Here is a 17,926-nt window from a genome sequence, read left to right as displayed (position 1 = left end):
AACAGTGAGGCATCGCTAAACCGTGGGGCCATCCTACAGCACCCCTCTGTCATCTTCGGTTTCTGCTCTGATCCTTTAAATGTAAAGGTGATTCCAAACAGTAATTGTCTAATTTCTGGCTGCAAGGTTTTTCTTGCACATGTTTGAAAACTAATGCAGGACTAGTGAGGAAATCTGTTGTCCTAGTTTTTCCATCTATGACAGATCGACAAATGTTCATGTACACTTTGCTTCTGCAGCAGCTGATCATACTTACTGATATAATATTTCTGGTTTGCAGTGCAGCTAGAATAAAAAAATATGTTCCTGGTTCTTTAAGAAGTACTTTTAATTTCAGTTACATGTCTTTTCACATAACAGTTAGCAAAGAAATTAATACAGATTCCAAATGCATATTAGCCTGCAGCTTTTCACATACAGGTAATTAAAAGGCCATAGTATGTAGATATTCTTAAATTATGCTTTTATTTCTGATAGCGTATTTGCCATTTATGATGCAATTCAGTCTCACGTTCTGGTATGTGCAAAATTAAGATTATTCACCCAGGTGCAGCATACCTACAAAAAGAAATGTTACACTTGAGTGGAAGAAGAGGATCTCAGCTGCACAGGACATTGGGACAAAGCAGTGTAAGTATGTGGCAGCAAAGGAGAAAGTGCTGGAGAAACTCAGCAGGCTCCAGCACTTTTGGCTTTGCTGCCAGACTGCTAGCAGCCCCACTCTTCAGTAAACTGGTAAGCATTCATTTAGCAGCTGTCAGGAAGCAGGTGCTGGGGTGCTTTAAATAGGGCCCCACCACCTGCTACACAGCTGAGCCAATGTCCATCATGGTGCCGGATGTCCTGTCTCCCGCCACGTACTATGGGGGGCGGCTATGCATCGCCGTGATGATAATGAGCCCCGCGTCTAATATAGCGGGGGCTCATCGACGGGTGATCCGCAAGGGCGGACCGCCATCTTCAAAGCACACTGCCACAATCGGCGGTGCACTCGTGAAATTCAGCCCCTTGTGTTTTAAAATAACCTAGCAGCTAGGTTATTTTAAAATGCAAGTTTAAAGGCTTGCATTGTGTAAACTCATTTTAAAATGTCATAAGTTATTTAGGAAATGTCTCAATTTCTACTCTCTGGCATGCATTACTTTCACCTGGGTCACAAGCTCAGTGACATGTCAAAAGTTGCTGGAATTTTACTTCTTTATAAATGTCGCAATTCCGCTGCTATCCATTTGGAATCACATTGCTCTAGAACTTGTACTGAGGGGAAAACAGGCAAGAAAATCCAAGGAATCTCCAGAAGTCAGCACTGTGCGGTGTAATGGGGCTGAGTGACATTGGCAAAAATAGGATGCTACTGACCCACATACAATAGTTAGTAAGTACAATGTAATGGATAGCTTTAATAAAATTTAATCTATGATGAACTTTCTACAATTCCTTAATAAAATCCAAGCTGCATTTTCAGTTTTAAAAACCATCAGGGAAGACACAGTAAAAATTTATTATATTTCGATGATCACTTTAGAAATAGACATTAACTGATTTTTTTTTTTGCTGTGAATTGGATTAAAGGGCAAGTTTTGCAAGTCTGTCAAAGATCAGTAACCGCAATTTGCCTCATTTACTATCCAGTCGGAGGGTAGATAACCTGAGTAGCCTATGTCATTTGAAAGATGTCTGTATCATATAATTACATTATGTTAAAAGTGTACCTTTGTTGATAGGTAATATATTTGGCTTAGACAGAAATTGGTTAGTCTGGAGTACAAACTTACAGATAGTGACTAAATATTTTTTAACTGAATAATACATGCTGTAACAACTGCTCAACTTTTTGCAGAAAAGCTTTTTGTTATTATCTTATCAGAGCTGAATCGGAATCGACAGTGATAGACTGAGATATAGACATAAGCGAATTTAAGAAAATCGCTTTTCTTTATTTTTTATTTTTCTTATTTAGCGATACAGCACCGAAACAGGCCCTTCGGCCCACTGAGTCTCTGCCGACCATCAACCACCCATTTATATTAATCCTATATTCCCCTACCACCTTTCTATACTAGGGGCAATTTATAATGGCCAATTTACCTATCAACCTGCAAGTCTTTGGCTGTGGGAGGAAACCGGAGCACCCGGCGAAAACCCACGTGGTCACAGGGAGAACTTGCAAACTCCGCACAGGCAGTACCCAGAATTGAACCCGGGTCGCTGGAGCTGTGAGGCTGCGGTGCTAACCACTGCGCCGCCCGGAGGAACTGAAGGACGCTCTTTATTTGTAATTGTGTTTATATAATTTTGTCACTAGCTTTAGTGAGCAAATTACATTTTGTCCATGAGAGATTCTGTTTTTTCTGTATTTTAGAATCCAGGACTTAGTTTAACAGCCTGTCAAGATGAATAAACTAGTCTTGGCTACCGACTATCAATCTCTCTGTCCCTTCCTGTCCCACTCTGCTTTTCTGTTTTACATGACTCTTCTGAATTACTATCTGCTTCATGCTATAAAATTCTCCTGATTTGGAGATCACTGCCCTTTTGTTGGCTGCCCTGTCTTCAGACACATATTACACACAGGTGGAGACGTTGCACAAACATTGACCATCACGGGTTAAACTGTCTTGTGACAATAGCAGTGTAAAAAATGGTCCATCTTCCTATTGCTGATTTTTCTATTGCCTCACCTCAGTAACCACAATAACAATCCTCTCCTTAGGTTTCATAGTTTATTGAATGAATTTGCACTCCTGACACAGTGTGAATCCACAGAGGTCATCCGATAAGGTTCATCTACACCATGACATGGTGTAGCTAGCTCTATTCAGCCAACAAAAGTATTGTTGATAGAACAGTAAAAGTAATCTCTGGATGATTACCTGAGCCACATGCAAATTGGAGTAGGGCAAATAAGATTAGAGAAATGAATGCGCGGCTCAAAGATTGGCGTGGGAGAAGTGGGTTCCAGTTCGTGGGGCAGTGGCATTTGAAAAATTCCAAGGGGTGGACCCACCATCATGGTTAACTAAAACAGTTAGAGATAATATCAAACTTAAAGAAAAAGCATATAATTGTGCAAAGATGGGTGGCAGGTCAGAAGATTAAAGAGAATATAAAAAGCTGCAAAAAACAACTAAAAGATTAATAAAGAGGGAAAAATTAGAGTATGAGAGAAAGCTGGCGAGAAATATAAAGACAGATCATAAGAGGAAGTGAGTCTGGGGAATTAATAAGGAAAAATACAGAGATGGCAGATGAATTGAACAGGTATTTTGCATCAGTCTTCAACACAGAGGATGCAAACAACATCCTAGAAATAGCTGTAAGTCAGGAAATGGAAGGGTGGGAAGAACTCAAGAAAATTACAATCACCAGGGAAGTGGTACTGAGCAAATTGTTGGAGCTGCAGGCTGACAAGTCCCCGGGTTCTGATGGAATTCATCCTAGGGTCTTAAAAGAAGTGGCTAATGAGATAGTTGATGCGTTGGTTTCGATTTTCCAAAACTACCTGGATTTGGGGAAGGTTCGATTTGATTGGAAAATAGTCAATGTAACTCCTTTATTCAAAAGGGAGGGAGACTGAAAGCAGGAAACTACAGGCCAGTTAGCTTAACATCTGTCACAGGGAAAATGTTAGAAGCTATTATTAAAGACGTTATAGAAGGGCACTTAGAAAAATTCACGGTAATCAGGCAGAGTCAACATGATTTTGAGAAAGGGAAATCATTTTTAACCAATTTATTGGAGTTCTTTGAAGAAGCAACAGGTGCTATGGATAAAGGGGAACCAGTGGATGCATTGCACTTAGATTTCCAGAAGACATTTGATAACGTGCCACATCAAAGGTTATTGCAGGAAATAAAAGCTCATGGTGTAGGGGGTAACATTTTGGCATGGATAGAAGATTGGCGAACTAACTTGAAACAGAGTAGCAGCCATAAATGGGTCATTTTCTGGTTGGCAAGATGTAACAAATGGTGTGCCACAGGGATCAGTGCTGGGGCCTCAACTTTTTACAATTTATATAAATGACTTGAATAAAGGGATTGAAGGTATCGTTACTAAATTTGCTGATGACACAAAGATAGGTAGGGAAGTAAATTGTGAAGAGGACATAAGGAGGCTACAAAGGGATATAGATAGGTTAAGTGAGTGGGAAAAGATCTGGCAAATGGAGTATAATGTGGGAAAATGTGTAATTGTCCATTTTGGCAGGAAGAATAAAAATCTAAATGGTGAGCGATTGCAGAGCTCTGAGATGCAGAGACATCTGGGTGTCCTAGTGCATGAATCACAAAAGGTTAGTATGCAGGTTCAGCAAGTAATTAGGAAAGCTAATAGAATGTTATTGTTTATTGTGAGGGGAATTGAATACAAAACTAGGGAGGTTATGCTTCAGCTATATAGGGCATTGGTGAGACCACATCTGGAGTAGTGTGTACAGTATTGGTCTCCTTATTTAAGGAAGGATGTAAATGAGTTGGAAGCAGTTCAGAGAAGGTTTGCTAAACTAATACCTGGAATGGGCGGGTTGTCTTATGACGTAAGGTTGGACAGACTAGGCTTGTATCCGCTGGAATTTCGAAGAATAAGAGGCATCTTGATTGAAACATGGAAGATTCTGAGGGGTCTTAACATGGTGGATGTGAAAAGGATGTTTCCTGCTGTGGCAGAATCTAGAAGTAGGGGTCACTGTTTAAAAATAAGGGGTCGCCCATTTAAGACAGAGACAAGGAGAAATTTTTCCTCTCAGAGGGTCGTGAGTCTTTGGAACTCTCTTCCTCAAAAGGTAGTGGAGGCAGAGTCTTTAAATATTTTTAAGGCAGAGGTAGATAGATTCTTGATAAGCAAGGGGGTGAAAGGTTATTGGGGATAGGCAGGAATGTGGAGGTGAGGTTACACTCAGATCAGCCATGATCTTATTGAATGGCGCAGCAGGCTCGAGGGAACATAGGAAAATAGGAACAGGAGTAGGCCATTCAGCCCCTCGAGCCGTCCCGCCATTCAATGAGATCATGGCTGATCGGTGGCCTAACTCCATATACCTGCCTTTGGCCCATATCCCTTAATATCTTTGCTTAACAAAAATTCCAAACCTCTACCACCCTTTGCATGAAGAAGTGCTTCCTAACATCTCTCCTGAACGGTCTGCTCCTAATTTTTAGACTATGCCCCCTAGTTTTTGAATCTCCAACCAGTGGAAATAGTTTATCTTTATCTAGCCTGTCTGGTCCTGTTAATATTTTGAAGACTTCAATCAGATCACCCCTTAACCTTCTAAATTCTCGTGAAAACAGGCCTAATTTGTGTAATCTCTCCTTGTAACTTAACCTCTGTAGTCCAGGTATCATACAGTGACGTACTCCTGCTCCTAATTTGTATGTTTGGATGTAATTCGCATTGGCATTGTATACTAGTTTACTTGCTAGCTAGCTTATACAGTTGTGCTGCTCTCCATTGATGTTTGTATGCTTGGCTACTTTATTTATCGGCAGAAATGTGTTTTAAATTGGCCTGTGTTTCGATGGCATTAGATTGGTTATATAATTTATACACTGATTAATTGTCCCCATGTCTGTGCCTGAGTCAATAACTTTGTCAAACGTCCCTGGGGAAGGCGCGGGATGGGAGCCTAATGTCTTGCCGCCACCATGCCATATTGCCAGCAGCAGGAAAGCTGGCGGCTCGGCCACCCTCTGGGTGGCCATTTGAATCACTTAAGTGGCCAATTAAGGGCCACTTCTCAATTCCGCAGGCATTTTGCCCGTATTGGAAGGTCCTACCCCCATGTGTGGAGGCTGCCCGGTGAAACCTGGCGGCCTCGCAATGGGCTCTGGAGGGGAGGGCCCTCCTTTATGGGCACCACATGACCCACATGGGGCCCCCCAGTGGCCAGGGCCACCCTTGCGACAATGGGACTCTTGCTGCTCAATGATCCACACTCCCCAATTGCTGGGTCTGCTTGCCTGGCCCCAGCTACCCCCAACCGCATTTAACCCTCTTCGAGGGTGCCCTGTTATTCAGGCACCCTCTCTGTCGTGTTGCAGCCTCAGTAGTGGCCACAACAAGCAGTAATGCTGCCGAGGCTACTGAGCTGCCGGGCCTCTGATCGGGACATTACCACCAGCCACAAAATTCAGCCCTGTGTTTACGGATGACGTTGCCGAGGGGCTGCATGCAGATGAGAAATAGATCTTTGGGGGACACCAAAGGTAACACTGTGGGAATGGGAAGAGAAGCCACTGTAGGTGATTATTTGGCTATGACTGGATATATAAGAATGGAACCAGACGATGCTTGCCCACCCCAGCTGGGCAATGATTGGAGGAGGATGGTGTGGTCAACAGTGTTAAGGGTTGCAGACAGGTTGAGAAGGTCAAGAAGGGATAGTTTACCTTTGTCACAGTCACATAGGATGTCATTTTTGACTTTGATAAGAGCTACTGTGGCAGGAGTGGATTCAAACATGGAGTGCCAGGAAAAATGGGCACAGATTTGGGAGGTGACAACAAGTTCAAGGACTTTGCAGAGGAGAGAGAGGTCAGGGATGAGGCATCAGTTGCAAAGTCAGTGGGGCCACGAGTTTTTTTTTTGGAGGGGTGATGATGGCAGATTTGAAGGAGAAAAGAACCTGAGAAAAGAGAATCATTAACAATATCAACTAACATGGGAGCCAGGTAGACAAATTGGGTGATCAGTAGTTTAGGTATTGTTATGTGTACTGCATTACATTTTTTCTTAGAACTTTCATGCTTAGTTTCCTATTTTCTTTCTTCTCCCCGCATGGACATAATTAAAGATAGTCATGTTGTTGAAAAATGCAATTAATACACGACCATTTTCATTTTTGTAGTATTTGAAAATTTCTTTAAAAGTTTGCTTCAAACATACACAAAATGAGGTTGAATTTCAGCATAAAATGTCAAATGATATAAATCTAGCTTTGACTGAAGTATCAACTAAAAGATCACAGAGGTAAACTGAAACATTTATATTTCTACATTATAATTTGAATTCCTTGGGCAGGATTTTGGGTTGTGACCCCGACATCGGTGTCAAATGGGGGTCCTGACCCCACACTGTATTCAGAGCAGTCACCCAACAGTGATTTTCCTGTTGGCCAAGGAATGGCCAGAGGGCACATTCACTGTCAAATTAAGGATGGCGGACGAGCCCTTGAAGCTGAAGGGCCAGTGGGAGGCCCTCACGCACAGAAGGAGTTGCAGCCTGCTGTTGCAGGTAAGGGAGAGAGAGGGCACTTCTCTCAGCAACTTTAAGAAATTTGAAATGAAAAATGGCTACAGCTGCTGGGCCACCATTGTGGAGGGGAAACCCCGCCACAGGGCAGCCTGTGACCACAGCTTGGCACATCGGCAGAGGTTGGGGGGGACCTCCCACTGGCCCCCCCGGTTTGCCACTGGGAGACCGCCTTCAGGCATCTGCTGTGCTCCTGATGCGTGGGGGGCCTGCGCAGGCTGACTGGAAAATTCCAGTTGGTCTATGATGATTATCCTTTAAATGACCTTAATAAGCTACCCGCTGCTTGCGGGCAGGTAACTGTTCTGCCCCCAAACCAGCCTCCAGCAAAATGGCTCGGTGTCGGATGGTGCCAGCAAACTAGCATGCTGGCCAGCAGTGTGAAATTATGTGCCCGCCTCCTTTCTCACCTCTGTATTGGCAGAAAATCCTGACCCAAGTCAATTAAAATATAAAATGTATTATTCAGTACCAACTGCATATTTCGTCTAAATAGATTGTAATTTTTTTGTTATCTATATTAATAAACATAGTTGTAATATAAAAAAACCTTTACAATATGAAATAGTTCGGGCAGGTTAAAGTTTGGCCGTATCAACCTAACCCTTCTGCTTCAACTGAAACTATAATAGGGCCCGATCTTAACTCAACTACAGAGTTAAAATTGGGCCCTATGACATTGTTTTTCTTAATTTGTGAATCAGCATATCAAAGAATTTACAGCACAGAAGGAAGCCATTCTAATAGTCATGCCTGTGTGACTATAAGTGAACAATCCAATACTCCTGCACTTCCACATAACTTTTATTTTTTTAAATTTTCAAATACTTATCCACTTCCTTTTTAAAAGATATCATGGATTGGCTTCCACCACTGTTTTTCGTATAGCAATCCATGTCCTAAGATCCCTCTACAGAAATGATAATTTCTAACTTCTCTTTGTCTTCTTTGGGTGATGATCTTCAATTTATGTCCTCTAGTTACTGATTCATTGACCAATGGGAATACCCTTTCATCAAAACTACGAATAATTTTGAACAATTCCTCAGATCTCCTCTTAGCTTCTTTATCATAATGAAAACAATACTCCAGCATCTCCTCATAGTTAAAGCCTCTCATCCTTGGTATTATCTTAATGAATCTCTTGTGCACGGTCATGAGAGCTATCTTAAAGTAAGGCATCCAATATAAATAATAATTTATATAGGTTGAAAATTACCTTATTTCTAAAAAAAAAACACAATTTTATCAACTTGTCCCCAGATTTGTAAAGATTTGCCTAACTGGTCCCTCAAGTCTCTCTGCTCCTCTAATCCTTTTTTGCTATTTTGTGCACATCACGCCATTTTTCTTCTCCAAATGTATCAGCACACATTTCTCTGCACTAAATTTGATCTGACATTTATCTGTTTAACCTACTAACCTATTTATTCCCTCCTCAAGTTGCATATAGTCATCTTCAGTTAACACATTTCCATTTTTACGCCTACAGTTATTATTATGGTGTTCCTTATACCCAAGGAGAGAGGAAGAGAAAGGGAGAAGTAAAGGACTCAATACTGACCTTACTGTTTACATTCCTCCAGGCTGAAATACATTCAATAAGCTTTACTCATCAGCTTCTCTCCTTTAACCTAATTCCTATCCATGCTACCACACTCTTGTGGACCTTCATTTTATCAACAAGCTTCCTATCAAATGACGGAAAGAAGTTCATTAAAAGTTACTGCTCATGAGGTGTACAGATTTTGGCATTATCTGTCTAATAATATTGTCCTATGCTATTGTTCTTGTAGCTTTTGACTACTATATTAACACAATGTAATAAAAGCAAAATACTGCGGATGCTGGAAATCTGAAACAAAAACAAGAAATGCTGGATTCACTCAGCAGGTCTGGCAGCATCTGTGGAAAGAGAAGCAGAGTTAACGTTTCGGGTCAGTGACCCTTCTTCGGAACACAATGGTCTGGTTTTACTTTCACCATGAATTTTCCTTCATTTATTTCTTGTTTTCCTTCATCCTTCAGTCACAGATTTTACTCAGTAACAATAATAGTGATCAGCCAGACTGTAAGTCTTATAAACCTGGAAGTTATTGCTAGAGGTAATTCTAACAGCCAAATGACATTTGGGGCAAAGATGAACAACATAGAGAGCACATGCTTCCAAATCACTGTCAAGGGGGAATGTAAAACATGCGTTAAGCTGGTTATTTCCTGGATTACATGAAAGGCCCATGCATTGCACAACATGCATTTTTAATGCTTATATTGACCAGGTGATTCAGAGGAGACAGGTTATCATATGTCTGTAGTGACAGGTGAGCTTCAAATTGCTGAAATCTGTGTAAAATTGTTATTGCATTCAGTGACCCCTAATACTGCACCGGACTGTGCAAGACTCGCAAGAAGAAAACAATGGTGTGGATCTCAGGTAGCACACAATCTGTACAGTCTAGTTCTGCTAATACATCTATGTCAAGCCACAGCTACCTGCATGTGACCACTAGCACAGAATCATCCAGGTCAATGCCTGTATTCTCAGCAACTCCCACATGCTTTTATTTTATGTCAATAATCTGTGGTAGGCCTCACTTGAAGGTGAATTTATTCTAGTCAGTAACATTGAACTTTAATACTTACCAATTAAAGCTGCAGCTTCATCCTCTTCCATTAGTCTATCATCATGCTGTAGTGACTCAAAGGTTGGAGAGTTTGGGAAGATGCTTGATTCAGCTCCTGCTCCTTCTTGTAAAACAACATTTGAATTGCCAACTGGAATGCTGTCAGGCACTGATTCTGGTATAACTACTTCAACATTTTCATGTGCATCCACCTAGCACAGATATAATCAATAAAGATAACAACAAAAGACATTTAATGTAGAAAAATGTCCCACAGCTCTTCAGAGGCATGATCAAAAAAACTGAGCCGAAGGAGATTTTAGGATAGGCAACCAAATGAGTTAGGTTTTTAGGAAGATCATAAAGAAAGAGAGGAATGTGCAGAAGCAGAGGAGTTTAAGGAGAAAACTTCAGAGTTTGGGACATATGTGGCTGAAGGGACTGCCGCTAATTGTGAGGCAAAAGCTGAAGCACACGGGGCAGCATGTACAGGAGGAAAATAAGAGGCGAGGATAGAAGTTTGGGTGACTCTGTATATAATAGTGCATGGAGAAGAGAATCCATTGCTGGAGATGCTCTGATTATGATCATTAAGAACAGTCACATACGATCATAAGAAAGAGGAGCAGGAATAGGCCATTTAGCCCCTCGAGCTTGCTCTGCCATTCAATAAAATTGTGGTTGATCTGATTGTGGCCGTAACTCCACTTTCCTGTCTGCCCCCATAACCCATGACTCCCTTGTCGATCAAAAATCTGTCACCAAGCTGGACAAGGGAGAAGAGGCACTGGAGATAATTGGTGTGGATGACCATGCCAAAAGGTTGCAGTGAGATCAAGAAGGACGAAGAGGGAAAATGCACACAGTCACAGAGAATGTAGATTATTGGAAGGGTCGTTTTGGAAGGGCAGAAACTGATTGGAGAGCTGAAAACAGGGGCTGCAGGAGAGATGGGCACAGTGGGAGGCAACAATTTTACAGACAAGCACTTTCAAATATTGAAACATTGGACAAAGGGCTGTAGTTTGCAAGGACAGAGCAGGCAAGGGTGGGTGTTCTGAGAAAGTGGGTGATGACAGTGATCTTGAAAGAGAGTGTAAGTGCCTGCAGAGAAGGAGCCATTTCAAATGTCATTGCATGAAAACCAGTCGGGTGGCCAGCAGTTTAGTGGGAATGGGATCAAGGGAGCATGAACATAAGAAACAGGAGCAAGAGTACGCCTTTTGAACTTCAAACCTGCTCTGCCATTCAACAAGATCATGGCTGATCTTCTACCTTAACTCCACATTCCGCACTATCCCAATATCCCTTAATACCTAAAAATCTATTGACCTTTGTCTTGAATATACTCAAAGACTGAGCAGCCATAGCTCTTGGGGTACAAAATTCCAAAGAAATTTCTCCTTATCTCAGTCCTAAATAGCCAACCCTTTATTCTGAGACTGTGAACCCATGTTCTAGATTCTCCAACCAGGGGAAACATTTTCTCAGCAGCTACCCTGTCAAGCCCCTTAAGAATTTTATATGTTTCAATTAGATCACCTCTCATTCTTCTAAAGTCCAGGAAATATAGGCCTAGTCTACTCAATCTCTCCTCATAGGACAATCCCCTCTCCCAGGAACTAGTCTTACAAACCTTTGTTGCATTCCCTCTAGGACAAGTATGTACTGCTTTGTATAAGGAGACCAAAACTACACACAATACTCCAGGTGCAGCCTCACCAACACTCTGTACAATTGTAATAAGACTTCTTTACTCTTGTATTCCAATTCCTTTGTAACAAAAGCTGTCATACTATTTGCCTTCCCAATAGCTTGCTGTACCTGCTTGTTAATTTTCTGTGAATCATATACAAGAACATCCAGGTCCCTCTAAATGCACACCTTTCCAAATCTATCACCATTCAAAAAACAGCCTGCTTTTTTATTTTACCTGCCAAAGTGGATAATATCACACTTCGCCCCATTATTTTTTTTTATTCGCTTGTGGGATGTGGGCATCGCTGGCTAGACCAGCATTTATTGCCCATCCTTAATCGCCCTCAACGGAGAGGCTTGTTGGGCCATTTCAGAGGGTAACATTATAAGCTACTTCTTTTGATCTAATACTACCTTTAATTCCGCTTAGCCACAGTTGGACCACTTTGTTTGTGAGGCTTTTGTGCCTTAAAGGATGTATACTTTTGCAGATTATGTATTAATTATTTAAATGCTAGCCATTGCTTGTCTACTGTCATATCTTTTAATGTACCTACGTCGTTTGCTTTGTTTAGATTTTCGATCCTAGTTTCGTATTTAATTAAATGGCGTGTCTCCTGACAATGCAGAGCATCCGCAGAGCGATCGCCGACATCATTAGCGCGTCCGAACATTTGCCAGCTTGAATCCATGCATGCGCGCATCGTGTCACCACATAATGACATCCAAGTGTTGCCTCACCCCTCAATGGCATTCGATTGCCGTCTCCAACCACCCTCCCCCCCAGCAACAGTACCCTGCTCCCTCCTGCAATCACCGCCTCAATCACCATTTCTCTTCCCTGCTCCCTCCCGTGCCCATCTGCTCACCACTCCATCCTGCCACCCCTGACTGCTTGCCGCTCCAGCCCTCTGTTCTCTCCCGCTCCCAACTGCTCGCTTCCTGCCACGATGCTTCCCCCCTCCAACCGCTTCTCCAGGCAACGAGGCAGAGAGCAAGCAGTGGAAGGGAATGGCGAGCAGTCGGGAGCGGTACAATGCAGCGGTAAGCAGGTGAGTGCAGGAGGGAGTGGCGAAGGGAAGCGACGATGGTGGGTTGAGCGGGAAACTGAATGCAGCAATCGGGGCCATTGAGGGGGGGGAAGGGGTTTGGGTTCAATTCGTTCTTTTGTCAAACTGAGCAGTGCCATTTTTATTATTGGCAGCTGCCTGAGATGTCTCAGACAGTGACATTTCAGTCGATCAGGTTGCATTTGTGCATGTGCCCGTACCGCGCCACCTAGTAGTTGCATTGTCAGCAAACACAGCCTTAATTAAATCACTTTCAACTCAATATAAAATTATTTCATTATATGGTCAGTCTTCTGGAGAGGCCCCTTTACTACAGGTTAATGAATTAACCCTTTCTCAATTCTCAATACCAGATCCAAAATACAAATGCAAAATACTGCAGATGCTGGAAATCTGAAATAAAAACAGAAAATGCTGGATATACTCAGCAGGTCAGGAAGCAGCTGTTTTGATAAAAAAAGCATTAATGTTTCAGGTGTGTGAACTTTCCTCTAGAACCATGAAAAGTTAGAAATGTAATAGGTTTTGAGCAAGTGAATGGGGGGAAGGCTGCGAGGAGCAGCCTTGATAGAACGGGGTGCGGAGCGGACTTTCAGCTGAGCGGTCAATTTCAGTAAGTTACAAGTTAATCCCTTTTTTGTTTCGGAGGACCGGGGACTGCTGGGTAGGGGAAAACTATTTATTTGGGCAGTTTTAAAATCTTTGTCTTTTGCGAGGAGCAGCCTTGATAGAACGGGGTGCGGAGCGGACTTTCAGCTGAGCGGTCAATTTCAGTAAGTTACAAGTTAATCCCTTTTTTGTTTCGGAGGACCGGGGACTGCTGGGTAGGGGAAAACTATTTATTTGGGCAGTTTTAAAATCTTTGTCTTTTGCGAGGAGCAGCCTTGATAGAACGGGGTGCGGAGCGGACTTTCAGCTGAGCGGTCAATTTCAGTAAGTTACAAGTTAATCCCTTTTTTGTTTCGGAGGACCGGGGACTGCTGGGTAGGGGAAAACTATTTATTTGGGCAGTTTTAAAATCTTTGTCTTTTGCGAGGAGCAGCCTTGATAGAACGGGGTGCGGAGCGGACTTTCAGCTGAGCGGTCAATTTCAGTAAGTTACAAGTTAATCCCTTTTTTGTTTCGGAGGACCGGGGACTGCTGGGTAGGGGAAAACTATTTATTTGGGCAGTGGCAGTACCCGAGACACTACACCTGTAGTGTCTCCCACCCACCCTCCTCCTCTAACCAAAAAAAAAGGACTCTAGGGTGTTGATAAGGTAAGCTTTTTATTTAAAACTTCAGTCCGTCGGATTGCTAAGCGAACAAGTTTTGACTTTTTTTTTCGTTTGGTTTTTCAGTAGATTTATTGGGAATCTAGAATAGTGGGAATGGAGGTAAAGGCAGTTGTATGTTCCTCCTGCAGAATGTGGGAGGTAGGGGTCGCCAAGAGTGTCCCTGCTGACTGCATCTGCGGGAAGTGCACCCAACTCCAGCTCCTCGCAGACCGCGTTAGGGAACTGGAGCTGGAGCTGGATGAACTTCGGATCATTCGGGAGGCGGAGGGGATTATTGACAGGAGTTATAGGGAGGCAGTCACACCTCAGGTAAAAGAAGTAGGTAGATGGGTTACCGTCAGGAGAAGGAAAGGGAACCAGCAGGCAGTGCAGGGATCCCCTGTGGCCGTTTCCCTCAACAACAGGTATACCGTTTTGGATACTGTTGGGGGGGACGACTTACCAGGGGTAAGCAATGGGGTGCAGGTCTCTGGCACAGAGTCTGTCCCTGTTGCTCAGAAGGGAAAAGGGAAGAGGCGTAGAGCATTAGTCATTGGGGACTCCATAGTTAGGGGAACAGATAGGAGGTTCTGTGGGAACGAGAGAGACTCACGGTTGGTGTGTTGCCTCCCAGGTGCCAGGGTACGTGATGTCTCCGATCGTGTTTTTGGGATCCTTAAGGGGGAGGGGGAGCACCCCCAAGTCGTGGTCCACATAGGCACCAACGACATAGGTAGGAAGAGAGATGGGGATTTAAGGCAGAAATTCAGGGAGCTAGGGTGGAAGCTTAGAGCGACAACAACCAGAGTTGTTATCTCTGGGTTGTTGCCTGTGCCACGTGCTAGCGAAGAGAGGAATAGGGAGAGAGAGGAGTTGAACACGTGGCTGCAGGGATGGTGTAGGAGGGAGGGTTTTGGTTTCCTGGATAATTGGGGCTCTTTCTGGGGTAGGTGGGACCTCTACAAACAGGATGGTCTTCACCTGAACCAGAGGGGTACCAATATCCTGGGGGGGAGATTTGTTAGTGCTCTTCGGGGGGGTTTAAACTAAATCAGCAGGGGAATGGGAACCTAAATTGCAGTGCCAGTGTACAGGCTGTTGAGAGTAGTGAGGTAGGGGATAAGGTTACAGGGACGCAAGAGGGCACTGGCAAGCAAGAACTTGGTTTAAAGTGTGTCTACTTCAACGCCAGGAGCATCCGGAATAAGGTGGGTGAGCTTGCAGCATGGGTTGGTACCTGGGATCCTGATGTTGTGGCCATTTCGGAGACATGGGTAGAGCAGGGGCAGGAATGGATGTTGCAGGTTCCGGGATTTAGATGTTTCAGAAAGAACAGAGAAGAGGGTAAAAGAGGGGGGGGTGTGGCATTGTTAATCAAGGAAAGTATTACAGCGGCAGAAAGGACGTTTGAGGACTCGTCTACTGAGGTAGTATGGGCCGAGGTTAGAAACAGGAGAGGAGAGGTCACCCTGTTGGGAGTTTTCTATAGACCTCCGAATAGTTCCAGAGATGTAGAGGAAAGGATAGCGAAGATGATTCTCGACAGGAGCGAGAGTAACAGGGTAGTGGTTATGGGGGACTTTAACTTTCCAAATATTGACTGGAAATACTATAGTTCGAGTACTTTAGATGGGTCTGTTTTTGTCCAGTGTGTGCAGGAGGGTTTTCTGACACAGTATGTGGACAGGCCAACCAGGGGCGATGCCACATTGGATTTGGTACTGGGTAATGAACCCGGCCAGGTGTTCGATTTAGATGTAGGTGAGCACTTTGGCGATAGTGATCACAATTCGGTTAGGTTTACCTTAGCGATGGGCAGGGACAGGTATATACCGCAGGGCAAGAATTATAGCTGGGGGAAAGGAAATTATGACGCGATTAGGCAAGATTTAGGATGTGTAGGATGGGGAAGGAAACTGCAGGGGATGGGCACAAACGAAATGTGGAGCTTATTCAAGGAGCAGCTAATGCGTGTCCTTGATAAGTATGTACCTGTCAGGCAGGGAGGAAGTTGTCGAGCGAGGGAGCCGTGGTTTACTCAAGAAGTTGAAGCGCTTGTCAAGAGGAAGAGGGCGGCTTATGTTAGGATGAGACGTGAAGGCTCAGTTAGGGCGCTTGAGAGTTACAAGCGAGCCAGGAAGGATCTAAAGGGAGGGCTAAGAAGAGCAAGGAGAGGACACGAGAAGTCATTGGCGGATAGGATCAAAGAAAACCCTAAGGCTTTCTATAGGTATATCAGGAATAAACGAATGATAAGAGTTAGAACAGGGCCAATCAAGGATAGTAGTGGGAAGTTGTGTGCGGAATCAGAGGAGATAGGGGAAGCGTTAAATGAATATTTTTCGTCAGTATTTACAGTAGAGAAAGAAAATGTTGCCGAGGAGATTACTGAGATACAGCCTACTAGGCTAGATGGGATTGAGATTCACAAGGAGGAGGTGTTAGCAATTTTGGAAAGAGTGAAAATAGATAAGTCCCCTGGGCCAGATGGGATTTATCCTAGGATTCTCTGGGAAGCCAGGGAGGAGATTGCAGAGCCGTTGTTGTTGATCTTTAAGTCGTCATTGTCGACAGGAGTAGTGCCGGAGGACTGGAGGATAGCAAATGTTGTCCCCTTGTTCAAGAAGGGGAGTAGAGACAGCCCTGGTAATTATAGACCTGTGAGCCTTACTTCGGTTGTGGGTAAAATGTTGGAAAAGGTTATAAGAGACAGGATTTATAATCATCTTGAAAAGAATAAGTTCATTTGCGATAGTCAGCACGGTTTTGTGAAAGGTAGGTCGTGCCTCACAAACCTTATTGAGTTTTTCGAGAAGGTGACCAAACAGGTGGATGAGGGTAAAGCCGTGGATGTGGTGTATATGGATTTCAGTAAGGCGTTTGATAAGGTTCCCCACGGTAGGCTATTGCAGAAAATACGCAAGTATGGGGTTGAAGGTGATTTAGAGCTTTGGATCAGAAATTGGCTAGCTGAAAGAAGACAGAGGGTGGTGGTTGATGGCAAATGTTCATCCTGGAGTTTAGTTACTAGTGGTGTACCGCAAGGTTCTGTTTTGGGGCCACTGCTGTTTGTCATTTTTATAAACGACCTGGATGAGGGTGTAGAAGGGTGGGTTAGTAAATTTGCGGATGACACGAAGGTCGGTGGAGTTGTGGATAGTGTCGAAGGGTGTTGTAGGGTACAGAGGGACATAGATAGGCTGCAGAGCTGGGCTGAGAGATGGCAAATGGAGTTTAATGCGGAGAAGTGTGAGGTGATTCACTTTGGAAGGAGTAACAGCAATGCAGAGTACTGGGCTAATGGGAAGATTCTTGGTAGTGTAGATGAGCAGAGAGATCTTGGTATCCAGGTACATAAATCCCTGAAAGTTGCTACCCAGGTTAATAGGGCTGTTAAGAAGGCATATGGTGTGTTAGCCTTTATTAGTAGGGGGATCGAGTTTCAGAGCCACGGGGTCATGATGCAGCTGTACAAAACTCTGGTGAGGCCGCACCTGGAGTATTGCGTGCAGTTCTGGTCACCGCATTATAGGAAGGATGTCGAAGCTTTGGAAAGGGTGCAGAGGAGATTTACTAGGATGTTGCCTGGTATGGAAGGAAGGTCTTACGAGGAAAGGCTGAGGGACTTGGGGTTGTTTTCGTTAGAGAGAAGGAGGAGGAGAGGTGACTTAATAGAGACATACAAGATAATCAGAGGGTTAGATAGGGTGGATAGTGAGAGTCTTTTTCCTCGGATGAGGATGGCAAACACGAGGGGACATAGCTTTAAGTTGAGGGGTGAAAGATATAGGACAGATGTCAGAGGTAGTTTCTTTACGCAGAGAGTAGTAGGGGCGTGGAACGCCCTGCCTGCAACAGTAGTAGACTCGCCAACTTTAAGGGCATTTAAGTGGTCATTGGATAGACATATGGATGTAAATGGAATAGTGTAGGTCAGATGATCGGCGCAACATCGAGGGCCGAAGGGCCTGTACTGCGCTGTAATATTCTAATTCTAATTCTAATTCTAAAAGGGAAGGTCTGTAAT

General features: G+C 43.7%; 1 protein-coding gene across 4 annotated transcripts in view; it reads right to left on the bottom strand.

Moving 5' to 3' along the window:
- The window catches only part of LOC137371372 (E3 ubiquitin-protein ligase RNF149-like), an 88,344-nt gene that overhangs the window by 6,188 nt on the left and 64,230 nt on the right, over positions 1-17,926 (bottom strand). For 2 of the 4 annotated variants that reach the window (XM_068033859.1, XM_068033858.1), the window contains exon 7: positions 9,895-10,087. In XM_068033859.1, coding sequence (XP_067889960.1) covers positions 9,895-10,087 — 193 coding nt within the window. Of the gene's footprint in view, positions 1-346; positions 9,157-9,894; positions 10,088-17,926 lie in introns of those variants that run through there. The other 2 variants (XM_068033860.1, XM_068033862.1) reach the window with 2 other exon arrangements.

This window comes from Heterodontus francisci, chromosome 6 (assembly GCF_036365525.1).
Source record: "Heterodontus francisci isolate sHetFra1 chromosome 6, sHetFra1.hap1, whole genome shotgun sequence".
Lineage (NCBI taxonomy): Eukaryota > Metazoa > Chordata > Chondrichthyes > Heterodontiformes > Heterodontidae > Heterodontus > Heterodontus francisci.
The sequence above is the reverse complement of the archived record's forward strand: the minus strand, read 5'-3'. Positions and strand labels throughout refer to the sequence as shown.